Source organism: Leucopleurus acutus (genome assembly GCF_964270905.1).
Source record: "Leucopleurus acutus genome assembly, chromosome: 5".
NCBI lineage: Eukaryota > Metazoa > Chordata > Mammalia > Artiodactyla > Delphinidae > Leucopleurus > Leucopleurus acutus.
The window spans coordinates 73,376,506-73,403,871 of NC_139147.1; the positions used below are offsets into that span (position 1 = coordinate 73,376,506).

Genomic DNA, 27,366 nt, shown 5'->3' on the forward strand with positions numbered 1-27,366 from the left:
CATAGAAATCTTCTCTTCCTTTGTTATGAACCATGAAGTTTACAGAGCTTCTTCTCTCTATATCGCCTGTGACACTCCACTAATAGAATAAGCATTGTGGTTTAACTGCTTTGGTTGAACATATGCTCTTAATCCTCTAAACAGTAATGGTAGCTACTTTATTTTCCTGTTATGGCAATGCCTACTACAGTGATAAGAATTCTTGGGACTGGACTGCCTTTATAGAAAGTCAACTTAAAAAAATTTTTTTTTTTTTTTTTTTTTCAGTAGACCTGCCTGAGTTTGTTGTGATTTCAAGACAGAAATACTTTCTTCTTTAGCTTTTATTTTTCTGGGCCCAGTTGAAGGCAATATTCTATAGTCTGTAAGTCTGTAGTTTTTTTCCCTTAATCTTTTTTTTTTTTCTCATGAAAGTGACCTTACCCTTCTTTAGATGACTAGTGCTTTCATTCTAGTTTTACATCCTGTACTGTGAAAACTGGAAGGGACTGTTAACCAGTCATATGTCACTTATTGATCCCTACATAATAGACGGGCCATCCCTTCTTTCACTACCTTCTTTTATGGCACAGTAGAATGAAGTTAACTCCTACTGCAATTAGGAGTAGCATATGCACCGGCTTGCATATGCTAACTCCCTGGACAAGAAATTTAGCCTGTTAGAGGAGGGTGAAATGGAAATATGGCTTTCTATTGACTTTTTGTGAGAAAAAATATAAAATAATTTCCTATCTGATCAAAATAAAACATTACTAGTATTTCCTTAGACTAGTTTCCTGTAAATAGTGAATATTTGCCACTGCACGTGATAAAAAAATAACTTTGTGTATAATTCCTATCTGCTATGCAAAGCAAATTCTGGAAGTGACTATTGAAGTTATATCCCTGTTGAGACAGTCTGGAACTCTAGGAACAGAAGATCCTGTACTTCTCCACTTCTCCAACTCGCTATTCTCTATGTATCTGGATAATATTTTAAGAGTGTTCCCTTTTTTTAATGATGAGCTTTGACTGATAGGGTTCTTGAAGCCTGAGTAATGACTTGAGAGTGTGGTATTCATTCACTTAGACCTAGTACTTACATCTGGATCTTGGGCTGTGGTTTGGTTGCCTTTTCAATTACGCTCTTCTCTGGCCTCAGTGGTTTTACTTTGGATACTGTGTATTGACAAGGGAGAACTTGAGAGGAGAGGAGGTATGTGTTCCTTTAACTACCTTTTAAAAAATGTTCTTTTTTCTCTGAGAAATGGCAGAATAATATTTCCAATCTTTAAAAATGAAATATGGAACTCACTCAGAAAAATACATGTGTGAACAGAAGATACATTTTTTCCCCAAACTGTTGAGCTGAACAAAAAACTTAAAAAAAAAAAAACACCACTATTTTCATCTTATGTTCATTATCTTTTTTTCTTACATCTTTATTAGAGTATAATTGCTTTACAATGGTGTGTTAGTTTCTGCTTTATAACAGAGTGAATCAGTTATACATTTACATATGTTCCCATATCTCCTCCCTCTTGCGTCTCCCACCCTCCCTATCCCACCCCTCTAGGAGGTCACAAAAACCGAGCTGATCTCCCTGTGCTATGCGGCTGCTTCCCACTAGCTATCTATTTTACGTTTGGTAGTATATATATGTCCATGCCACTCTCTCGCTTTGTCAAAGATTACCCTTCCCCCTCCCCACATCCTCAAGTCCATTCTCTAGTAGGTCTGTGTCTTTATTACTGTCTTATCCCTAGGTTCTTCATGACATATTTTTTTTTCTTAAATTCCATATATATGTGTTAGCATATGGGATTTGTCTTTCTCTTTCTGACTTACTTCACTCTGTATGACAGACTCTAGGTCTATCCATCTCATTACAAATAGCTCAATTTCATTGCTTTTTATGGCTGAGTAATATTCCATTGTATATATGTGCCACATCTTCTTTATCCATTCATCCAATGATGGACTTAGGTTGTTTCCATCTCCGGGCTATTGTAAATAGAGCTGCAGTGAACATTTTGGTACAGGACTCTTTTTGAATTATGGTTTTCTCAGGATATATGCCCAGTAGTGGGATTGCTGGGTCATATGGTAGTTCTATTTGTAGTTTTTTAAAGAACCTCCATACTGTACTCCATATTGGCTGTACCAATTCACATTCCCACCAGCAGTGCAAGAGTGTTCCCTTTTCTCCACACCCTCTCCAGCATTTATTGTTTCTAGATTTTTTGATGATGGCCATTCTGACTGGTGTGAGATGATATCTCATTGTAGTTTTGATTTGGATTTCTCTAATGATTAATGATGTTGGGCATTCTTTCATGTGTTTGTTGGCAGTCTGTATATCTTCTTTGGAGAAATATCTATTTAGGTCTTCTGCCCATTTTTGGATTGGGTTGTTTGTTTTTTTGTTATTGAGCTGCATGAGCTGCTTATAAATTTTGGAGATTAATCCTTTGTCTGTTGCTTCATTTGCAAATATTTTATCCCATTCTGAGGGTTGTCTTTTGGTCTTGTTTATGGTTTCCTTTGCTGTGCAAACGCTTTTAAGTTTCATTAGGTCCCATTTGTTTATTTTTGTTTCTATTTCCATTTCTCTAGGAGGTGGGTCAAAAAGGATCTTGCTGTGATTTATGTCACAGAGTGTTCTGCCTATGTTTTTCTCTAAGAGTTTCATAGTTTCTGGTCTTACATTTAGGTCTTTAATCCATTTTGAGCTTATTTTTGTGTATGGTGTTAGGGAGTGGTCTAATCTCATACTTTTACATGTACCTGTACAGTTTTCCCAGCACCACTTATTGAAGAGGCTTTCCTTTCTCCACTGTACATTCCTGCCTCCTTTGTCAAAGATAAGGTGACCATATGTGCGTGGGTGTATCTCTGGGCTTTCTATCCTGTTCCATTGATCTATCTTTCTGTTTTTGTGCCAGTACCATACTGTCTTGATTACTGTAGCTTTGTAGTATAGTCTGAAGTCAGGGAGCCTGATTCCTCCAGCTCCGTTTTTCGTTCTCAAGATTGCTTTGGCTATTCGGGGTCTTTTGTGTTTCCATACAAATTGTGAAATTTTTTGTTATAGTTCTGTAATAAATGCCAGTGGTAGTTTGATACGGATTGCATTGAATCTGTAGATTGCTTTGGGCAGTAGTCATTTTCACAACGTTGATTCTTCCAACCCAAAACATGAGATATCGCTCGATCTATTTGTATCATCTTTAATTTCTTTCATCAGTGTCTTATAATTTTCTGCATACAGGTCTTTTGTCTCCTTAGGTAGGTTTATTCCTAGATATTTTTTTCTTTTTGTTGCAGTGGCAAATGGGAGTGTTTTCTTGATTTCACTTTTAGATTTTTCATCATTAGTGTATAGGAATGCCAGAGATTTCTGTGCATTAATTTTGTATCCTGCTACTTTACCAAATTCATTGATTAGCTCTAGTAGTTTTCTGGTAGCATCTTTAGGATTCTCTATGTATAGTATCATGTCATCTGCAAACAGTGACAGCTTTACTTCTTCTTTTCTGATTTGGATTCCTTTTATTTCTTTTGCTTCTCTGATTGTCGTGGCTAGAACTTCCAAACCTATGTTGGATAAGAGTGGTGAGAGTGGGCAACCTTGTCTTGTTCCTGTTCTTAGTGGAAATGGTTTCAGTTTTTCACCATTGAGGACGATGTTGGCTGTGGGTTTGTCATATATGGCCTTTATTATGTTAGGAAAGTTCCCCCTATGCCTACTTTCTGCAGGGTTTTTATCATAAATGGGTGTTGAATTTTGTCAAAAGCTTTCTCCGCATCTATTGAGATATTCATATGGTTTTTCTCCTTCAATTTGTTAATATGGTGTATCACGTTGATTGTTTTGCGTATATTGAAGAATCCCTGCATTCCTGGAATAAACCCCACTTGATCATGGTGTATGATCCTTTTAACGTGCTGTTGGATTCTGTTTGCTAGTATTTTGTTGAGGATTTTTGCATCTATGTTCATCAGTGATATTGGCCTGTAGTTTTCTTTCTTTGTGACATCCTTGTCTGGTTTTGGTATAAAGGTGATGGTGGTCTCGTAGAATGAGTTTGGGAGTGTTCCTCCCTCTGCTATATTTTGGAAGAGTTAGAGAAAGATAGGTGTTAGCTCTTCCCTAAATGTTTGATAGAATTCGCCTGTGAAGCCATCTGGTCCTGGGCTTTTGTTTGTTTGAAGATTTTTAATCACAGTTTCAATTTCAGTGCTTGTGATTGATCTGTTCATATTTTCTATTTCTTCCTGATTCAGTGTTGGCAGGTTGTGAATTTCTAAGAATTTGTCCATTTCTTCCAGGTTGTCCATTTTATTGGCATAGAGTTGCCTGTAGTAATCTCTCATGATCTTTTGTATTTCTGCAGTGTCAGTTGTTACTTCTCCTTTTTCATTTCTAATTCTATTGATTTGAGTGTTCTCCCTTTTTTTCTTGATGAGTCTGGCTAATGGTTTATCCATTTTGTTTATCTTCTCAAAGAACCAGCTTTTAGTTTTATTGATCTTTGCTATCGTTTCCTTCATTTCTTTTTCCTTTATTTCTGATCTGATTTTTATGATTTCTTTCCTTCTTCTAACTTCGGATTTTTTTTTGTTCTTCTTTCTCTAATTGCTTTAGGTGCAAGGTTAGGTTGTTTATTTGAAATGTTTCCTGTTTCTTAAGGTAGGATTGTATTGCTATAAACTTCACTCTTAGAACTGCTTTTTCTGCATCCCATAGGTTTTGGGTCGTTGTGTCTCCATTGTCATTTGTTTTTAGGTATTTTTTAATTTTCTCTTTGATTTCTTCAGTGATCACTTCGTTATTAAGTAGTGTATTATTTAGCCTCCATGTGTTTGTATTTTTTACAGATCTTTTCCTGTAATTGATATCTAGTCTCATAGCTTTGTGGTCGGAAAAGATACTTGATACAATTTCAATTTTCTTAAATTTACCAAGGCTTGATTTGTGACCCAAGATATGATCTATCCTGGAGAATGTTCCATGAGCACTTGAGAAAAATGTGTATTCTGTTATTTTTGGATGGAATGTCTATAAATATGAATTAAGTCAATCTTGTTTAATGTATCATTTAGAGCTTGTGTTCCCTTATTTATTTTCATTTTGGATGATCTGTCCATGGGTGAAAGTGGGGTGTTAAAGTCCCCTACTATGAATGTGTTACTGTCAATTTCCCCTTTTATGGCTGTTAGTATTTGCCTTATGTATTGAGGTGCTCCTATGTTGGGTGCATAAATATTAAAATTGTTATATCTTCTTCTTGGATCGATCCCTTGATCATTATGTAGTGTCCTTCTTTGTCTCTTCTAATAGTCTTTATTTTAAAGTCTATTTTGTCTGATATGAGAATTGCTACTCCAGCTTTCTTTTGGTTTCCATTTGCATGGAATATCTTTTTCCATCCCCTTACTTTCAGTCTGTATGTGTCTCTAGGTCTGAAATGGGTCTCTTGTAGACAGCATATATATGGGTCTTGTTTTTGTATCCATTCAGCCAATCTGTGTCTTTTGGTGGGAGCATTTAGTCCATTTACATTTAAGGTAATTATCGATATGTATCTTCCTCTTCCCATTTTCTTAATTGTTTTGGGTTCGTTATTGTAGGTCTTTTCCTTCTCTTGTGTTTCTTGCCTAGAGAAGTTCCTTTAGCATTTGTTGTAAAGCTGGTTTGGTGGTGCTGAACTCTCTCAGCTTTTGCTTGTCTGTAAAGGTTTTAATTTCTCCATCAAATCTGAATGAGATCCTTGCTGGGTAGAGTAATCTTGGTTGCAGGTTTTTCTCCTTCATCACTTTAAATATGTCCTGCCAGTCCCTTCTGGCTTGCAGAGTTTCTGCTGAAAGATCAGCTGTTAACCTTATGGGGATTCCCTTGTGTGTTATTTGTTGTTTTTCCCTTGCTGCTTTTAATATGTTTTCTTTGTATTTAATTTTTGACAGTTTGATTAATATGTGTCTTGGCGTATTTCTCCTTAGATTTATCCTGTATGGGACTCTCTGTGCTTCCTGGACTTCATTAACTATTTCCTTTCCCATATTAGGGAAGTTTTCAGCTATAATCTCTTCAAATATTTTCTCAGTCCCTTTCTTTTTCTCTTCTTCTTCTGGAACCCCTATAATTTGAATGTTGGTGCGTTTAATGTTGTCCCAGAGGTCTCTGAGACTGTCCTCAGTTCTTTTCATTCTTTTTTCTTTATTCTGCTCTGCAGTAGTTATTTCTACTATTTTATCTTCCAGGTCACTTATCCGTTCTTCTGCCTCAGTTATTCTGCTATTGATCCCATCTAGAGTATTTTTAATTTCATTTATTGTGTTGTTTTTCGTTGCTTGTTTCATCTTTAGTTCTTCTAGGTCTTTGTTAAATGTTTCTTGCATTTTGTCTATTCTATTTCCAAGATTTTGGATCATCTTTACTATCATTATTCTGAATTCTTTTTCAGGTAGACTGCTTATTTCCTCTTCATTTGTTAGGTTTGGTGGGTTTTTATCTTTCTCCTTCATCTGCTGTGTGTTTTTCTGTCCTCTCATTTTGCTTATCTTACTGTGTTTAGGGTCTCCTTTTTGCAGGCTGCAGGTTCATAGTTCCCGTTGTTTTTGGTGTCTGTCGCCAGTGGCTAAATTTGGTTCAGTGGGTTGTGTAAGGCTTCCTGCTGGAGGGTACTAGTGCCTGTTTTCTGGTGGATGAGGCTGGATCTTGTCTTTCTGGTGGGCAGGTCCACGTCTGGTGGTTTGTTTTGGGGTGTCTGTGGACTTATTATGATTTTAGGCAGCCTCTCTGCGAATGGGTGAGGTTGTATTCCTGTCTTGCTAGTTGTTTTACGTAGGGTGTCCAGCACTTTGGCTGCAGCACCAATAGCCTTTCATCCACACGGCTCAGAATAAAAGGGAGAAAAAGTAGAAAGAAGGAAGGAAGGAAGGAAAGAAAGAAAGAACGAAAGGGAGGGAGGGAAGGAAGGAAGGAAGGAAAGAAAGAAAAAAAAGAAAAGAAAAAGAGAAAGAAAGAAAGAGAAAGAAAAAAGAGAAAGAAGGGAAGGAGGTAGGGAGGAAGGAAAGAAAGAAGGAAAGAAGATAAAGTAAAATAAAGTAAGATAATTTAAAATAAAGTTATTAAAATAAAAAATAAGTATTAAGAAAAAAATTTTTTTAAAAGAAAGAAAAAAAACGGACGGATAGAACCCTAGGACAAATAGTGAAAGCAAAGCTATACAGACAAAATCTCACACAGAAGCATACACATACACACTCACAAAAAGAGGAAAAGGGGAAAAAATAATAAATCTTGCTCTCAAAGTCCACCTCCTTAATTTGGGATGATTCGTTGTCTATTCATGTATTCCACAGATGCAGGGTACATCAGGTTGATTGTGGAGCTTTAATGCGCTGCTCCTGAGGCTGCTGGGAGAGATTTCCCGTTCACTTCTTTGTTCGCACAGCTCCCGGGGCTCAGCTTTGGATTTGGCCCCGCCTCTGCGTGTAGGTCGCCGGAGGGCGTCTGTTCTTCGCTCAGACAGGACGGGGTTAAAGGAGCAGCTGCTTCTGGGGATCTGGCTTACTCAGGCGGGGGCGGGGGCGGGGAGGGGGCAGGAGGGAGGGGTACGGATGCGGGGCGGGCCTGCGGTGGCAGAGGCCGGCGTGACGTTGCACCAGCCTGAGGCGCACCGTGTGTTCTCCCGGGGAAGTTGTCCTTGGATCCCGGGACGCTGGCAGTGGCGGGCTGCACAGGCTCCCCGGAAGGGGGGTGTGGATAGTGACCTGTGCTTGCACACAGGTTTCTTGGTGGTGGCAGCAGCAGCCTTAGCGTCTCATGCCCGTCTCTGGCGTTCGCCCTTTTAGCCGCGGCTTGCACCCGTCTCTGGAGCTCCTTTAAGCAGCGCTCTCAATCCCCTCTCCTCGCACACCAGGAAACAAAGAGGGAAGAAAAAGTCTCTTGCCTCTTAGGCAGGTCCAGACTTTTCCCCGGGACTCCCTTCCGGCTAGCCGTGGTGCACTAACCCCCTGCAGGCTGTGTTCTCGCCGCCAGCCCCAACCCTCTCCCTGCGCTCCAACCCGAAGCCTGAGCCTCAGCTTCCAGCCCCGCCCGCCCCGGCGGGGGAGCTGACAAGCCTCTCGGGCCGGTGAGTGCTGGTCGGCCCTCTGTGCGGGAATCTCTCCGCTTCGCCTTCCGCACCCTTGTTGCTATGCTCTCCTCCGCGGCTCCAAAGCTTTCCCCTCTGCCACCCGCAGTCTCCGCCCGCAAAGGGGCTTCCTAGTCTGTGGAAACCTTTCCTCCACAGCGCCCTCCCACTGGTGCAGGTCCCGTCCCTTTCCTTTTGTCTCTGTTTATTCTTTTTTCTTTTGCCCTACCCAGGTATGTGGGGACTTTCTTGCCTTTTGGGAGGTCTGAGGTCTTCTGCCAGCTTTCAGTAGGTGTTCTGTAGGAGTTGTTCCACGTGTAGATGTATTGCTGGTGTATCTGTGGAGAGGAAGGTGATCTCCGTGTCTTACTCTTCCGCCATCTTTCCCTCGTCCTCCATTATCTTTTAAGAAGCATATAGAGGAGACATTTGAAAGGGATGAGTGAAACAATATAAATTTTGATGAGGGTTTTCATGGCTTATATGTTTTTTTCTTTTATTCTCTAACTCTGTTGAAAGTGTGAGTGAGGGCCTGGAGGAAACCTTGCTTGGGAGAAGATAATCAAATCCAGGTTCTTGCTTTCCTTTGAATGCTTATTCCAGAGTAATAGAATGTTATTATCTGGAAGTGATATTAAAGATGATTCAGTCCATTCGTCACTTTTTATGGATGAGAGAATTGAGGTCTGGAGAGATTCAGAGGTCTTTCCAGCGACCCATATTAGTTGGTAGAGGGTTAGACTAAAAGTTTGGTTTCCATTTCTAGTCTGTTTTCCCACAATTCTTTTTTCCATTACAGGACTGAATTTCTCATGGATCTTGCCAGTTTTGCTTAGTTGACCAATCTGAGCGAATAGGAACAGTTAACAACATATCTAGCATACTATGTTGCATATAAATGTTTCCAGCAACATTTCTAGCATATACTTTTAAAAGGAGAATGTCCTTTTAATTTCACTGAGACTTTCCAGAAATAAAGGCAGAGACTTTTTAAAAAGATGGCTTATTATTATTATGTAATTTTATTGAAGTATAGTTGATTTACAGTGTTGTGTTTAATTTCTGCTGTACAGCAAAGTGACTCAGTTATATGTATTCTTTTTCCTATTCTTTTCCATTATGGGTTATCACAGGATATTGAATGTAGTTCCCTGTGCTATACAGGAGGATCTTGTTGTTTATTAAAAGGTGGCTTACTATTATTGTCTAATAAATATATATTCAGGGCCTTAACTCCCCCTGGTACTGATTGCAGTGTTGGTTCTCCTCTGTTTGTAGGCTCTTAGAGGAGTCAGATAGAACCAACCTTGATAACCATAGAAAACCTAGAGGATTTTCAAGTAAATTTTATTATATTCTTCTATGGCTAGATTGAAGTTATGAAGAAGTTAGGAGAAGACTCCAGTGTGTATTTGACATGTAATTTTCGTAAGAGGGCAAAAATATTGAAGTATTTTAAAGCAGTTTGGACTTGCTGTTTTATCTGCTGATCAAAGTCCTGTTGTAAATTTTTTGTTCCTTTTTAAACCATTTCAAATTCTTGTTGGAAGTATGTGATAACTTAATCTTATCACTGCTTTCTTCCCTTTTGGCCCCATGAAATGAAAATGAAAAGAAACTGCGTATTTTCTTTAACACTATAGATGATTATAGCTAACATTTATTGATTACTTACTGAGTGTCAGGTACTGTGCTAAGGTTTTTATATGTATTTAAAAATTCTCATACGTCTCTATGGGACATACAGTTATTATTGCCTGTATTTTATAGATGATATTGAAACACGAAGAACTTGTTCAACATTACATAGGTAGTAAGAAGTAAAATATGGATTCATACCTAGACAGTTTTTTTAAAATTCCATTCCATTCCCTCTCAACATTAAAAGGTATTACAGAGACCCAATTATAAAGGGCTCAGAGCTTATTGAACAAAATAAGGGAAGGCCATTTACATTACAAGATGATCTATGAAGGATTTCTTTTAAAAAGTAAGTTTCCAGGGTGTGTCATGTGTTCTCCGGTCAAAAACCCAGAGAGAGCCATCTCATTATATGGGGAGTTTGGTCATCTAGTTTTGCCATCTGTTGAGTTATAGGGCTACCCTTGGATCAGTGAGCGATCCCTGATCCTGCCATTGTCCTATCTTTGCAAAGAATAGCCCAGCATTGCCCACGGTGGATAAAGCTGTTGAGCTGAAAGAGTTGGTTGGGGATGGTAGGTCATGATAGACATATAGGCAACTCCTCTGAGTATCTAAATGGTTATTCAATTTATGTGCAGCCTTTAGGAGTATATCTATTATATAAAACAAGGACCATAGATGTTAGTTTCAAAATCTGTACATTATAGTTTGAGTATTTATTTGATCTCTTTCATAATTCTTTGGGAGGTAATTACGACAGAGCCTCAAATCCATCTTTAATGCTTTGAGGATATTTATGTGCTCAATAAGTGATCTTGAGTAGCCTGTAGTTGTGTTTTAGATTGCATCATCATGTGACCTAGTCTTAGATTATCAATTCCATTTTAAGCATATTGTCAAAGCTGAAGTGGAAACAGTTTTTTTTTTTTAAAGGATCTCAAATGGATGGGTAGAATAATTCTTTATCATACCTCCTGTTTCTTTCAAATAATTTTCTTTTATAAAGAAAATGTAATGCTCGTGTTACACATACTATTTAGTTATTCTTATGGATAAACTTGTAAAACCAGTGGTTTAAAAAGTTTATTGTACATCAACTATACTTCAATAAAAAAAAAAAAAGTTTATTTCTACACCAGGGGTGTGCAGTTATCTGGGTGGGGAGAGTTCTATGTTTGTGCTTTTCTTAGAGCTTTATTTAATTCACAGCCCAAAGTGATCACCATGTGATTAGAAATGTCTCAGTGTTAGTACTTGCTGCTAGATTTTTTCCTATTCTAGTTTTATGTTTTTATTTTTAGTTAACTCTTTTGTGAGTTGATCTGTGATGCATGAATAGATAAAAGAATGAAGTTGTTATTATTAAAAATAAAGTGACCCTAACAAAAAGGTCCTACTGTCTAGCACAGGGAACTATATTCAGTATCCTGTGATAAACCATAGTGGAAAAGAATAGGAAAAAGAATATATATGTAACTGAATCACTTGCTGTACAGCAGAAATTAACACAGCATTGTAAGTCAACTATACTTTAATAAAATTTAAAAAAATAAAGTAACTCTTTCCCTGAAATCTGGGCTTATTCAGTTTCTTAGGGTACAGCCAAGCAGACCTAAGTCCTAAAAATTATTTTCTTGTATGTAGCTCATGTATGAAAACGCGTTTTCATCCATGTTCTTGTATTTGATATTCATAGTAAGGAGTCAGTAAACTTTTCCCATAAAGGACCAGATAGTAGTAAATATTTTAAGCTTTTTAGGCCATATAGTCTCTCTTCCAACTACTCAACTCTGCCACTAGGGCGTGCGAGCTGACATAGGCAATGTGTAAATGGATGAACTTGACCGTGTTTCCATAAAACTTTATTTATGGACACTGGAATTTGAATTTATAATGGTTTTCATGGGTCATTAAATATTATTTTTCTTTTGTTTTTTTTCAGCCATTTAAAAATGCAAGAACCATTTTTAGCTCATGGGCTATGTGAAAGCAGGTTACGGGCCAGATTGCCTGACAGGCTGTCATTTGCTGACCCCTGCTTATAATAATCCTGTGAGACTTAGCTTACTGCTTTCTGTTTTTTTTGCCCTTTATTTTACCATCTTTTAACATTATTTTATATTATTCTTATTTTACTACTTAATCATGTTTTCTTTCATTGTTAATGTGTGTGTAACTTTTAAAATTTAATAATTGTAATTAACATTTTAAGCTATGGAGTGTAGGGTCTATAATATTGTCATCTTTAATGCCTTGCACATTTATAAAAATTATATGCTCAATAAATATATATTTTTTAATAAATATATTTATTTATTTTTGGCTGCGTTCAGTTTTTGTTGCCGCGCGTGGTCTTTTCTCTAGTTGTGGTGAGTGAGGGCAACTCTTCGTTGTGGTGCGCAGGCTTCTCACTGGTGGAGCACGGGCTCTAGGCATGCAGGCCTAGTTGTGGCTCGCGGGCTCTAGAGCGCAGGCTCAGTAGTTGTGGCACACGGGCTTAGTTGCTCCGCAGCATGTGGGATCTTCCTGGACCAGGGCTCGAACCTATGTCCCCTGCATTGGCAGGTGGATTCTTAACCACTGTGCCACCAGGGAAGCCCATATGCTCAATAAATATTTGAGAGAGTTGGAAAGGAATAATATCTGTCTTTCACTATTTGAAGGATTGTTGTGTAGATTGTTTTACTTATTGATTTATGTATTAAAAATGTGTTCCAGAATGGTTGTCTTGCATAATGAGTAGACGCAATAGGGAGGCAAAACTCACCTCAGAATGCAGGGACGAGAAAGGAGAGAAAGAAGCTCCTATTGATTGTGTTCTTTGTGTTGTAGTACATATATACTGTGGTCAGTGACATGTACAGTCCCTCATTTAACCTTTACAACTCTTTTAAATAGGTATTTGTTTACTCAGTTTACAGATGAAGAAACTTAGATAAAATACCTTAGCCTTAGATAAGTGAGTGGTGAGACAGAATTTGAACTGGGACCATGTTCTGTCCATATACTTTTCTTTTTATGCCAAAGAATATTCAACAGTTAACCAGGCTGCTTTAGACACTAGCTACTTACTTATTGCTACAAGTTTTCACACACATCTTAGATGACCAAGGACAGAGATTTTTTTTTAGAGAAGGTGAAATGTTGAATTGAAGAACCTCTGTGATAAACTTTCAGATTCTCAATATGTGATTTCAGTGAGCTTTGTTTTGAAATGATAGGCAAAACACATTTTACCTGTTAATTTTATACACAAACTCTTACCTCTCTCTTTTTAAGAAATATTTATTTATTTATTTGGCTGCGTCAGGTCTTTGTTGCGGTGTGCAGGCAGGCTCTAGAGTGTGCGGGCTCAGTAATTGAGGCACGTGGGCTCTAGAGTGCATGGGCTTAGGTGCCCCACAAAATGTGGGATCTTAGCTCCTCTACCAGGGATTGAACCTGCGTCCCCTGTATTGGAAGGTGGATTCTTAACCACTAAACCACCAGGGAAGTCCCTCTTACCTCTCTTTAAAGAAAGGTGTTTAAAAGTGTTTCACAAATAAATTCGTAGTATTGCACAGTGAAATAAGATTGAGGAATGTACATGAAGTTTCTATTAAACTATATGTTTAGTAGACACCAATGATTAAATCAAATCTTAAGCTGATCGTTTCAACTCATTTTCTTGAAGTTGAAGATTGAGTCAAGCTAAATTAAATGCAGGTTAAAAGTATAAATGGAGAGGTTTTAAATGGTTATAAATGGAGAGGGAATTCCCTGGTGGTCCGGTGGTTAGGACTCCACACTTCCACTGCTGGGGGCCTGGGTTCGATCCCTGGTCAGGGAATTAAGATCCCGCAAGGCGTGCGGCGCGGCCAACAACAAAAGAAGTATAAATGAAGAAAGTTTCTGAAATTGTGGAGTTTCTTTCTTGACTCGGCAAACATTTTGAGTCTCTGTACTGCTACCAGGAGCTCGTACTAGTGAGAGAAGTGGACAGGGATAGAGCTTCTAAGAGGACCCACTTCCTAGGAAGGTGATGTCTGAACTTATTTCTTTTCCCCTTTATTAGCTTTAAAAATTATTTAAAAACACATAGTCATTGAAAATATTAAAACAGTCTAGAAGTATAAATCGTAAGAAGTGTAAATCCTTATTTTCACTTTCTGCCCTCTGATCCCCATTCTTCAAAGTTATAGTTAGCAGATTGGTAAATATGCTTCCAGATTTTTTCTTATGCATATACGAATAGGCTCCCCACTCCACCCCCCCAAAAAAAACTGGGCTTACACTATATGTAATTTTGTAACTTGCTTTTCCTCCCTTGTGATGGTCTGTAATGTATATGTTTCCATCTCAGTAGAGACAGATTAATCTCATTTAAAAACCTGCTGCTTCACATAATAGGATGGAGTACCATCATTTATTTACATTATTTCTCATTGCTAGACATGTAGGTTTTAAACCTATTTACAAAAAATAGATATCCTTGTACTAATATATTTGTTTTCTTCTGTGAATTAAGTTTTAAATGATGAGTAACATAGAGGCAGGTAAAGAGAATGAGGATTAATGTGAAGGGGAAATGTTTTCTAGGCTAAGGGAACAATGTGTACTTTGAAAACACTGCTGAAGAAAATGACAAACTTTTAGTTAGGGGAGAAGCATTTCTCTTTCTATGCTGTGGAAGTATAGCACCTCTTGTTTTCTTAACTGTGCTAGAGTATCTCATTTTATGGAATCGGCATTTCTTTACTGAATAATTTATGGTTACATAATTTTCTCATTTTGGAGATTAAAAATTTTTTTCAATAAATGTTACCAGGTAGAGAAGTAGAACCACAAGCTGATGAAAATGGTATTCAAGAGGTCACACAGAGGTTATGTGGGTAGTTTTGGGAATAGAGCTTATATCTTGGCTATTTTTCTCTTCTTAACAGTGTCTAATTGAGAATTCTTGCCCAGAGTTCAAAATAGCTTTTTGGGTGGCTAGTCCCCCACTGTTATCCAATTGAAACAAATTTCGGTTGATTCAAAAAACAGGTATTGCAAAGTTGCTAGTTTATCAAGTAGTTATCTTAAAATGGATAGATAGATAGCTTAAAGTAGATGAATAACATTTTTTACTCTTAAGTATAAAATATTGTTATCCTTAAAAAGTCTTAGTTGCTGCTGTTTTGTTCCAAATTTCCAATTTTGGAATGTTGCCCTATAGGGCATATCAAGTACTACTTAGTGTTAGAATTTTATCAGTCCCCTGACAAGGAAGAGAATCTGCTGACTTCTTTAAAAATACATAGGAAACAAAACACGGTCTTAAACAAGGGTCATAACATCTTTCTGAACTGTCTCTAAAAGTAAAAGCCTTTATTTGTGGTTGCCAGGGATGCTGTGCTGTTTGGTTACATGTGCTTTGTTGAATAGAAATATAAGTCTTTGTAAGGCTCAACTTTCAAAATCTTACTTGTTTTTAAAAACATATGCTTAATAGTTCTAATTAGTGTTATTAATTTGAATAACATGAATGCGTTGAGTAAATTAGCCTAATGTGTTCTCTCATTACCTTAAACAATAATTGTATTATGTGTTGTAATACATGGTTATCAAGTATTCATACTTTGTTCTAAGGGAGTTATTACTTTATGTGAAGTGTTATTTTTTAGCATTCATATCTATTTTTTTACTTGGAGTTATTTTTCAAGAGTAAAGTATATGTTTAAACACAAAGTAACTTACTTTATGTCTAATTTTTCTAGGGCTGCTTTGGAAGAAGTAGAAGGAGATGTGGCAGAATTGGAACTGAAACTTGATAAGGTAAATTTTACTTTAACTTTTTAAAACATTAATTCTTGTTTTGCATAATGATTTGTTCCTGTAACACTAGATGGTTCAAGTGACTTCTTTTATCTCCGTGAGGGTAAATGCTAATATTATCCCAATATTATGAAGAAGTTGAGGCTAGAGACATTAAGTAGTTCGTTGAAAATTTAATCTAAGTGCCAGAGCAAGAATCTGAACCATGTCTGACTAGGCATCTTTTATATTGTTGGACGGTTGTTTCCTTCTCCATCAAAAAGATTGCAGTCTTTTTTGATGCTTAATGGATATCATATGTAACCTAACCACTCTTGTTTATACATTTGGGTGAGGCCATGTTCAAATATAAAATTTTAAATACTCCTTCCATTTTTTAAAGCTAATGTCAGAAATGCTGAATATGTATTTAATAATTGATATTAAATGGTCATATTCTATGCAAGGGTAGATGTAGATTGATTCCTATCTTCTGTATTAATTATTGATAATCTTTTTTTTTTTTTGGCCTCTACCCAAGAAATGTTATCTGCTGTATAACAGTGAAATATGAGAATGAGTAAGACATGGCTTCTGATCTTAAGTAACTGTTGTTCATTGTTAAAATTTTTGGAGATAAATGTGTATATTTGAATACCTTCTCTGAAAATAATTTCCTATTTATGTAATTATTATTATAAATGGAATTATTATGTAAAGCAGTGCTTCTCAAACCTTACTGTGCATAGGAATATGTGGGGTTCTGGTGAAAATATGGATCTAGATTCAGTAAGTCTTGGTATCTGAGAGTCTATGTTTCTAACCAGATTTTAGGTGATACCAATGCTGTTGTTCCATAGACTGCATTTTGAATAACAAGGATATAATACATATTAACTAGACTGATGGTTTTCAAATGTTTTGAAATCATGAAATATATGTATATAATGTAAATAGTATAGAAACTATATAAAGCAGTAGTTATTAGTTATATATGTAAAACAAAATAATTTTAGAAAATGTTTAGTAGTAAGTTATTTTTGTGCAGTATTGTGTAGTTTTCAAAGCACTTTGATATACAGTATGTTTTTGGATTTTTACAATAATCCTGTGAGGTGGGTAGGACAAGTGGATTATTTCCATTTTATAGATGAGGGTCCCACAGCCCAGAAAGTGAAGAGGACTTGCTTCAAATCACAGAGTTAGAAAAGGCAGAACCAGGGTTAGAATCCATCTGTTTTATTCTTAGTTCAGTGCTCTTCTTGTGCACCACTGTACTCCTGGATCCATGTTGAGGGAGCACATGCCACTTGGAAATTTTCTGAGGAACACTAGCAAGCTTCCAGGCAAGTGTTTTTAAAAACTAATGTTAGAATTTTTTGTAAGGATATTATTTTCAAGAACTTTATTTTCTATTTAAAATTATATATATGGGATCATTGTTGTTGTTGTTATTATTATCCCCTGAGGTATTACATTTATTTTTAAGGACTCTGTGAAACAAAGTTTTTAAACCCTTAAGGTAGGCAGCAGAAGATGTAGTTTTGATTTTCTGGTAGGTTTATAAGAGAGTATATAGAAGGAGAAGGCTTTTCAAAGAATCACAGAGTAGTACAATAAGGATATCTATTCTCTTTGGGCAGAACTGCATCTAAATCAAACAAAACACTTGTGTCGGGGGGACCTCAAAATTTAAAGTACCTAAACAGAATCCTCTTACAGTATTTTTGTTAATGATTTGCTTTTATGAGCAGCTATCTCCCCCCCCCCCTTTATATCATTTGGTTGCAGTTGAGAGACTGGTAGAATCTTAAAACCAAAAGATTCAAACCAAAACCAAGTTGTCACAATATTGGCATTCAGTACTAAGAACCCGAAATCCTTTCTAGAGTCCATATTACCCAAAGGGCTACTCAGGTTATCATGGAAGCTTTGGCATCTTTTAAAATATCATCTTCCACCCAAATAGAATTTCCATAGTTACTTTTATATTTCTCTAGTTTAAGATCTTGATCCCTTATACAATGTCCCTTTCCCAAATTCTTAAGCTATTACTGATCATTTTTACTTTAGAATTATGAGGAGTTACAATTAAAGAAGAGAGCCTGTGAGGAGCAAGAAATGGTTGTTATTGAAGGAGGTGGCATTGAAGGACTTGTGGAGGGGAGGGGTTGCCTAAAACTAGTTTACTGATTTCATAACTTTGTGCAGGACCAGTTGTACCTGTAATATTGCAAATCATGGCAGCAACAGGTTTAACCAGCTTGACGACCTAGCTTATATTTATTTTGCTTATAATGTATGCCACCAGTAGTTACACTCTTTCTGATGAGTAATGCTCCATGAATGGATGGCATTATTCGACTAGGTCCAATTATTTATCCATTCTGCCAGGTATTCTGGCATTGGCAATACACAGAGCATCATAGTGGCCATCTAGATATAATTTCTGTATCTATTGCATCTTCTCACTGGAATGCTTGTTCCTTGTTTGTTAAGCAGATACCCTTTAAATCACAGCTCAGGTACTACCAAACTTAGGTTCTTTTTCAGGTATTGCATTATTTCTTGCAGTTTTACATTTTAAAATTGTACTGCCATTTAAATTATTATAATATTATTGTAATTTTTGGTTTGTAGCATAGTCTAGTAATTAAGAGCACAAGGCCTGGAGCAAGGCTTTACCACTTACTAAGCTGTATGGCCTTGGGCAAGTTCCTAAACATTCCTATGTCTCAGTTTCTTCATCTCCAAAATGGGGAAAATAGGAGTACCTATTATAAGGTTATTATGTGAATGAGATGTGTTAGTACATGTTAAGTGCTTTGACACATGATAAGTTCTAAATAAATGTTAATGATGGTGGTGTCTTTTCAACAGACTCTTAGATCTCCTTGAAGACAGATTGTCTTTAACAGGGAAAAAGCCCTCATTTTACTCTTAGGTAAAAATCTTCCCTCTTTGTAGGCTTATGTTATTTAGTATAGCTGTCATCACTGTCATCTAATAAGGACTTTGACAGCTGGCAAAGTATCTATCTGTCTATCACCCAGTCAATCCTTCCACCTGAGTAGCTGCAGTGTATATGTGCTTCAGCTATATGACAATTTCATCTTCCCTCCAACGCCTGCGATTGTGACCTTTATTCTAATTCTGATACCTGTTTTCCTGGCCATATGCTGTGTCTTGTTGCTCAGAGTCGTAATCTCTGAAACTGTGGAATGCTCATTGATATCTTACTTTCTGATGTGAGTCTCCAGTCTTTCCAGTTCTCATCTTGGACTCCTCCTCCTTCTGTTTTTCAAGCTTATCTAAATCTCTAGTCTTTCAGTCTATCCGCTTCCAATGTTTCAGATCCCTTTTTTATTCACTATATATCTTTTAAAATAATTTTTTTAATTGAGATAAATTCACCTAACATAAAACCCACCATTTTAAAGTGTACAACTCAGTGGCTTTTAGCATATTCACAATGTGAATATACTACTTAATTCCCTTACCCTGATAAGAAACTCTGTACCTGTTAGTAGTCAATTCCAGTTTCCCTCTCCCTATATCCTCTGGCAACCACTAATTTACTTGCTGTCTCTGTGGATTTGCCTGTTCTGGACATTTCATATAAATGGAATCATACAGTATTTGACCTTTTGTGACTGGCTTCTTTCACTTAGCGTAATGTTTTTAAAGTTCATCCGTCCATGTTGTAGCATCGCCAGTATTTCCCTTTTTATGGCTGAATAATATGCCATTGTATGAATATACCATATGTTGTTTATCCATTCCTCAGTTGATGGACATTTGGGTTGTTTCCACTTTTTGGCTATTATGTATAATACTGCTGTGAACCCTTCCAGTCTACTCTTAACTTATCACATCATTATTTCTCTTATGGAGACCTTCATTTCCTTTCCATAACACCTACTCTGCAGAATTCTGACTATATTTGTCTAACCATCTATATCCTCTGTCCCTTATCTGGGCTATAAAGCCCTACAGGAGAAGTTACACAACTGTTTGGTGAAACTAATTGGTGGAGCTACACATACCTGGGATTCATGATGCAAAGCAATTTTTCTGACACTCAGTCAGGTTATCTTACTATCTTTAGCATCTCTTATATTTCACTGTTTTCTCAAGATTCACCACCTTGCTCTTCATTCTTAGTAGAGGAACTTGTCTCTTACTTCCTTTTGGTGGGAACACCTTTATTTCTTGCTTTTAATCTAGAAACTTAACAGAATCTGTCCTTATTCCATTTTTTTTTCCCATTTGAGTGATAAAAATATCCCCTTTCCTATGTAATTCCAGACTCTAACTTCTCAGGACTTCGCTTTAGCCATCTCTCTCCTTTTCCTTCTCTACCACCTCATTATTTTAAGTAAACAAAAATGTTTGTTTCTCTTGAATCAAAACAAAACAAAACAAGAGGAAAATCTCACCTCTGACAAGGAATTGCAAATCTTTATCAAGTAATTACCATGTGCCAGTAACAGTTTGTGCTAAGATCTTTAAGTGCATTATCTTAACTCTTATAGTAACCCTCTATGGTTTGATACCATTGCCATTGTGTCATACAGAAGAACCTGAAGCTTCTTGAGGTTGAGGTCTCTCCGAATCACTTAGAGCATTAAGTTTGGCGGCAGAATTTGAACCTAAGCCAACTGAGCCTATAAACCTGTTTTTAACCATAATGTTCTACTACCAACCTGTCTGTTTCTGTTTTTATGGAAACTTTCAATTTAATCATTTTTGAATTATTTAATTTGTTGAATAAGCAATATCACACATGTGGTACAAAATTCAAAGGTACAAAAGTGTACCTAGTGAAAAATTAGTCATCATCTAACCTGTATCCCAGAGGAGTACACTGACCTAGTTTCTTGTGTGGTCTTCCAGAAATCTCTTAAGCATGTGAAAGATTATATGTATTTGTACTCTTCTCTCCCCACTCCAACAAAGATATTAGCGTTGTTCTAATTTTGCTTTCTTAAAATATATAATTTAGATTTTGTTCCTTATTATTAATTACAGAGCTGCCCCATTCTTTTTAATGGCTGATTGTATCTAATTGTGCAAATGTATCTGTATGATACATTTCTAAAAGTGAAATTACTACATTAGAGGGCATGTATGTTTAAAATTTTTATAGCTCTTGCTTAGTTGCCTTTCATAGAAATTGTACCAGTTTACATTCCCACCAGCAGTGTGCGAGAGTGCCTATTTCCCCATACCTACCTTCTCTAAAGCAGCGTGTTATCACATTTTTTGACCTTTGCTCTTCTATAAAAAATAGTAATTTACCTTTCTTTTATTATGAGTGAGGTTGAGTTTCTTTTCATGGACATAGGTATATTTGAATTTTCTTTTCTGGGAATTACCTGTACATGTCTGTCAGCCATTGTTTTTGTAGTGGCTGGTTGGATTTTCAAAAATGAGTTGTATACCCTTTCTTGTAGTAGGGAAATTAGTCCCTTGTGATTTGTTGCTAATATTGTTTTCCAATATTGTCATTTGTCTTTTGACTAAGTTTTTTTTTCCCTTATCTAAATGTTTTATTGTTATGTATTTGAATTGATTAGTTTCTTCTATGGCTTTTGAGTTTTGCATCCTTTTCAGAAAGACTTTTCCTACTTTGAGATTATAAAAAATACCACCTCCTGTTTTCTCTTGGTTTTCTGATTTAATGTTTTATGTTTAAATATTTATTCCATCTGAAATTAATTTGGGGGTTTGGAATACAACTTAGTTTCTTTTTTTAGATGGCTTTAGATGGCTGTCCAGTGTCCTTGTGTCATTTATTGGATAATTTTTTACCCCCCTGGCTGGAGTGTGTATCTGCTTCTTCACTCTGTATTCTCTTCCATTAACCAATTTGTCTGTTCACATCCATTACCAGACTTTTAATTACTGCACCTGTATATTTTAATATGGGGTTAATGTCCCCACCTCATTACTCTTTTTCAATTTTTTTGATGTTCTTCTTGCATGTTGGTTACTCATATGAATTTTATAATTAGTTTTTTTGGTTGTTAAGATATGTTTTTTTTTTTTTTTGAAATAGCAAACTATTTGAAGGACTAGTCTCTGCCGGCATTTCTCATAGTGGGTTTTGTGGAACATTGGTCCTATGAGGATGCTTCCTCTAAAGAGAATTCAATCAATGTCAGATAATTTTGAGAAATGCTACCTATTACATACTTCCTTTCTAGGATTCATAATACACATTAATATATCAAAAGCTCTTACAAATTTAGTAATAAAGAAATCTGTTTAACTTGACAAAATGAGTTTCCCAGACTTACTTGATCACAGAATCCTATTTTGGTATTGAATGTTCCCCTGGGATATTCTATAGAATATATATTGGCGAAGAATTGACCTCTCATTATGTCTTCTTCATCTGCAGTTCATAACTCATTGTAATCTGGCTACAGCCCCCCCAGTTTCTCTTAAACTATTCTTGCTAGGGATGCTGGTGACTGTCACCAAACTCAACAAACTTTTTTTAAGTGTTTTTAAAACTTGACCTTTATGGATTTTCAACCTATTCATCATCCATCTTTTGATACTTTGTTCTTTCTTGACTTTGATGAAATTAATCTGTTGCTTTTCCTCCTGCCTTTCCCTTTTCCTTTTTAGTCTCCTTTGTGGGGTCCTCACTGTACACACTGTGACCCCTGCTTTTTATCTAGGCTGTAGCATTGTAGCACTGATACTTTATTTGCTGCTGACTCCTGTGTGTGTATCTACAGTACACTTCTCTTTTTTGAGCTTTAAATATCTATTTTCACTTGGGTTTGATAGACTTTCCACTTGGCTTATTTCACAGACCCATCTAGCTCAGGCCTAAATCACAGGCCCAATGCTGTTAAAACAAGTCTTGGCTGGACAGTATAGTGTCTCTGTGCAAATTAGAATCTTGTAGCAGATATAGCCCTCAGCAAGCAGAGCTCAGGCTGGATTTCATCCCCTGTTTTTCCCTTTGGTAGGACACTATCTGCATAATTGTACTTCGGTACTCAACTAATTTCTAAATTTGTCTCCTCTCTTCTCTCCCTGCTTACTGCCTTAATTCAGGCTCTCTTAGTTTTTGGTCTAATCTCCTTATCTTTATTCTTTCCACTTCCGTATCTTACTTTTTCTTCTTTTAGGTCATCATTCTAAAATGGAACTCTGGTCAACTCACCCATTCGATGTCTTTATTGTTTTCCATTTCCTTTCGTATAAAATGTGAACACCTTAGCTTTGCACACAAGGCTTTTCCTGATCAGGCCCTTGTATACATTTTCACACTGTGCTAAGCTACTTAGTGCCCCTGGTTTGCCCTGCCGTCTAAGCTTCAGGGCCTTAGAATATGCTTTTCCTAGAGAAGTGTCTTCTTATTACCCTTATCTGATTGGCTAATTCCTGTTGGTGTTCAGGGCTTTTCTCAAGTGTTACCTTTTCCAGGAACCCTTCCTTGATCCCCATAGCCCTCATTACGCATTCCTCCTTTGTTCCCTCTTGCATGATTTTGATGAGCATAGCAGTTGTACTTGTGCTAAATAGAATTTATCTGCTTTTTGAATGGTTAGAATTAGAACAGAGATTATGTTTTTCACTTCTGTTCCTCTGGGTCCCAGGGTAACAGTTTTAAATTACACTCCTGAGATCCTTGAGCTGTCTTCTAAAGTTTTCCTGAGCTCTTTATCTTCTTCTTGGTGGCCCCTCTTCCCACCCTCTCATTACCCTTCCTTCATCTAGAGCAGCTCCACTTTTATCTTTTTTAATATTAGATTTTCACCCAAGTTTTTGTTTACTTAAAGAAAATGTTCTGTATCTGAGTGAACTGAAGAAAGAAACAAGGAAGGGATAGAAAAAAAAAGAGAGAAAAGGAATGAAAGGGAAAAAGAGAAAGATGAAAAAAAGAAAGAAGAAAGGAGGGGACAGGAGAAGAGAGAGAAGCTCTGTTCTAAGATTTAGCACAATGCCTAGATGGTAGGCATTAGAGAAATATGGTTGATTAAGCAATTCTGCTTTGATAGTCTGATATTAAAATGACCAGCATGACTAACCCACCATACCAGTTTACTTCCCTTTCCTCCACCATACCATGGTTGTGTTTTTAAAAAACCTTTTATGATACTGCTTGCTCTGCCTGAAGTTTCCTTTTCTTCCTTCCAAGGGGTGCTTAATACATTTTTATGGGGTTAATTTATGGGATTGAATTTAACTTGATAAAATGATTGGTTGTTGTTGTTATCAGACAGCCTCTGCATCCTGAAAGGTCAACTTTTTTTGGTACAGTTCTCTTATGAATTTACTTTTTAAGCCAAAGGAAAAAAAACAGTTTTCATTTAGTCTATTTTGGGTTTATTGATGAACTATAATTTGTCTTAACTAGGCTAACTCATGTGGTTAATGCTAGCACTTGTTTGATTAAGTAATTTGTAAAATTATTTTCAATGATATGATGTTTTTCTTTTTCAGCTTGTGAAGCTATGTATTGCAATGATTGATACTGGAAAAGCCTTTTGTGTTGCAAATAAACAGTTCATGAATGGGATTCGAGACCTGGCACAGTATTCTAGCAATGATGCTGTAGTTGAGGTTAGTATTATTAAATTTAGTTAAAATGGTAAATGAAACAAGATGTTAAGAGAATTATGCATCCATTTACCTTATTAATAGTAGTAGTGGTCCTTAAAATTAGAAGTGGAAAAGCTATCATCTGTTGGTGCTATCTGATATAATCCTGTTTTCTAGGACAGTTAGAAGGTGATGGTTGATTTGCATTGTGGATATAAGTTTACTATACTTGCTGCTAGGTGAACTGAAGCATCTACAAGGGGACCTGAGCAGTGAGAGTAGGATCATGCTTATTAGTAGCTGTTTATCGGGGCAAGCAGAGAGCATTAACCCAAGACTAGTATCTAACTATACATTTTGGGGGCTGCATAGGAAAGTTCTGGTCAGCTAGCTATGCTGTGTTAGCTTAGACCCCTTGCTATACTATGTGGTATTATGACATTTCTTTTATGAAGAATAATAACTGGTACAGAAATGGTTGTAATTTGATGATTATGTGATCCATAGATGCCTAAATGGACAGTCTTGATATACTCAACTTTACCTTAGGTTTACATGGGCCATTTCGATTTGCTTGTATAATAGTATTGATAGGGCAGGCTAATTCTTTGACTGTTCTAGGGTTTTATGTTACTACATGTAGACTTGACCTCTCTGCAGAGCATGCCTGAGAGGTAGTGAGATTGTCCTAGTGAGAAATAAATGTTACTGTTTACAGTGTAACTCGATCTTTCTGTCAGAAATGCTGAAGTAACATTTTTGTGGCCTATATTAGTAGCTCTTAAATGACTTGGTTTTCTTTTGATTTCTTTCTCATAGACAAGTTTGACCAAATTTTCTGACAGTCTTCAAGAAATGATAAATTTTCACACAGTAAGTGTTTAGTAAATAGGTGTTATTATGACCATGTTCATGTTTTAGTACTTTTCTTTGGTGGCAGTATTTTATAAAATTACTTAAGTTGGAAAATGAATGACTTTGATTTGTCAACAACTTTTTAGTTGGGTGGATCTAAAATTGTGTGTGTGTGAGGGAGAGACAGAGGGAGAAAGTATAGATGTGTATTATTTCCCATTCTATAATAGTGAACTTTAATTTCAATGAAGTACACACCCATAAAAGTTAATTTTTTTCCTTTAAGTTGTGCCTTTATAAGTTTTTAAGTAATTTCAAGAAGAAAGACATACAAGTCATCATTCTAAAATTAGCTATTTCTTTTAAGATACAAATATATATATCCCCTTTGAGGACAGATCTTCAAGAATGAGGGATATGTATTACTTTTGGAATGTTGTGAAATTCCTTTATAAGTTTTGTAAAAGTTTACTGAAATAATGTGGGATCTTTTAGTTGCGGCGTGTGGGATCTAGTTCCCTGACCAGGGATTGAACCCAGGCCCCCTGCACTGGGAGTGTGGAGTCGTAGCCACTGGACTACCAGGGAAGTCCCTCATTGTGGTTTTGATTTGCATTTCCCTAATGACCAATCTGGTTGAGCATCTTTTCATCTGCTTATTGGCCATTTGTATATTTTCTTCTGCCATTGTTACCATTGTTGTCCACTTAAGTCCTTTGCCCATTTAAAGTTTTTTTAAATTAAATTCTTTATATATTCTGGATATTACATGCTTATCAGATATATGATATATAAATAATTTTTCCCATTCTGTAAGTAGTCTTTTTATTTTCTTGATAATGTCATTTGATGCATAAAATTTTTAATTTTTTTATTGAAGTATAGTTAATTTACAATGTTATGTTTCAAGTATACAGCAAAGTGATTCAGTTATACATATATATATATTTTTCAGATTCCTTTCCATTATAGGTTATTACAAGATAGTATAGTTTTCTTCACTAAACAGTAGGTCCTTATTGTTTACCTATTTTATATATAGTAGAATGTATTATGTTAATCCCAAACTGCTATCCTCCCTCTCCCCACCCGCATTATCCCCTTTGGTAACCAGAAGTTTGTGTTCTGTGTCTGTGAGTCTATTTCTGTTTTGTTAATAAGTTCATTTGTATCATTTTTTTAGATTCCACATATAAGTGATATCCTATGATATTTGTCTTTCTCTGTTTTACTTCAGTTAATAATCTCTAGGTCCATCCATGTTGCTGCAAATGGCATTATTTCATTCTTTTTAGTGCCTGAGTAGTATTCTGTTATGTGTGTGTGCATATATATATATACACACACGCGCACACACACACACACACACCCCCCACATCTTCTTTATTCATTTCTCTGTTAATGGATATTTAAGTTGCTTCCATGTCTTGGCTATTGTAAATAGTGCTGCTATGAACATTGGGGTGCATGTATCTTTTCAAATCAGAGTTTTCTCCAGAAATATGCCCAGAAGGGGGATTGCTGGATCATATGGCAACTCTATTTTTAGTTTTTTAAGGAAACTCCATACTGTTCTCGATAATGACTGCACCAATTTATATTCCCACCAACAGTGTAGGAGGGTTTCTTTTTCTCCACACCCTCTCCAGCATTTATTATTTGTAGACTTTTTGATGGTGCCCATTCTGACCACAGTGAGGTGATACCTCATTTGTAGTTTTGATTTGTATTTCACAGTAATTAGCAGTGTTGAGCATCTTTTCATGTGCCTCTTGACCATCTGTATGTCTTCTTTGGAGAAATGTCTAGGTCTTCTGCCCATTTTTTTTTACTGGGTTTTTTGTTTTTTTGATATTGAGCTGTTTGTATAGTTTGGAAATTAATCCCTTGTTGGTCACAATATTTGCAAATATTTTCTCCTATTCAATAGGTTGTCTTTTCATTTTGCCTCCTTGGGTAGGTTTATTCCTAGGTACTTTATTCTTTTTCGATGTGATGGTAAATGGGATTGTTTTCTTAATTTCTCTTTCTGATATTTGGTTGTTAGTGTATAGAAATGCAACAGATTTCTGTATGTTAATTTATATCCTGCAACTTTACTGAATTCATTGATGAGCTCTATTAGTTTTCTGGTAACATCTTCAGGATTTTCTATGTAGAGTATCATGTCATCTGCAAACAGTGACAATTTTACTTCTTCTTTTCCAACTTGGATTCCTTTTATTTCTTTTCCTTCTCTAATTGCTGTGGCTAGGACTTCCAAAATTATGTTGAATAAAAGTGGCGAGAGTGGACATCCTTGTCTTGTTTGTGATCTTAGAGGAAATGCTTTCAGCTTTTCATCATTGAGTATGATGTTAGCTGTAGGTTTGTCATATATGACCTTTATTATGTTGAGGTAGGT

At 36.3% G+C, this 27,366-nt stretch overlaps 1 protein-coding gene across 2 annotated transcripts in view; it reads left to right on the top strand.

Moving 5' to 3' along the window:
* Positions 1-27,366, top strand: part of ACAP2 (ArfGAP with coiled-coil, ankyrin repeat and PH domains 2) — a 163,895-nt gene that overhangs the window by 48,405 nt on the left and 88,124 nt on the right. For both annotated transcript variants that reach the window (XM_082839792.1, XM_082839793.1), the window contains exons 2-4: positions 15,503-15,560; positions 24,009-24,128; positions 24,927-24,980. In XM_082839792.1, coding sequence (XP_082695918.1) covers positions 15,503-15,560; positions 24,009-24,128; positions 24,927-24,980 — 232 coding nt within the window. The remainder of the gene's footprint in view (positions 1-15,502; positions 15,561-24,008; positions 24,129-24,926; positions 24,981-27,366) is intronic.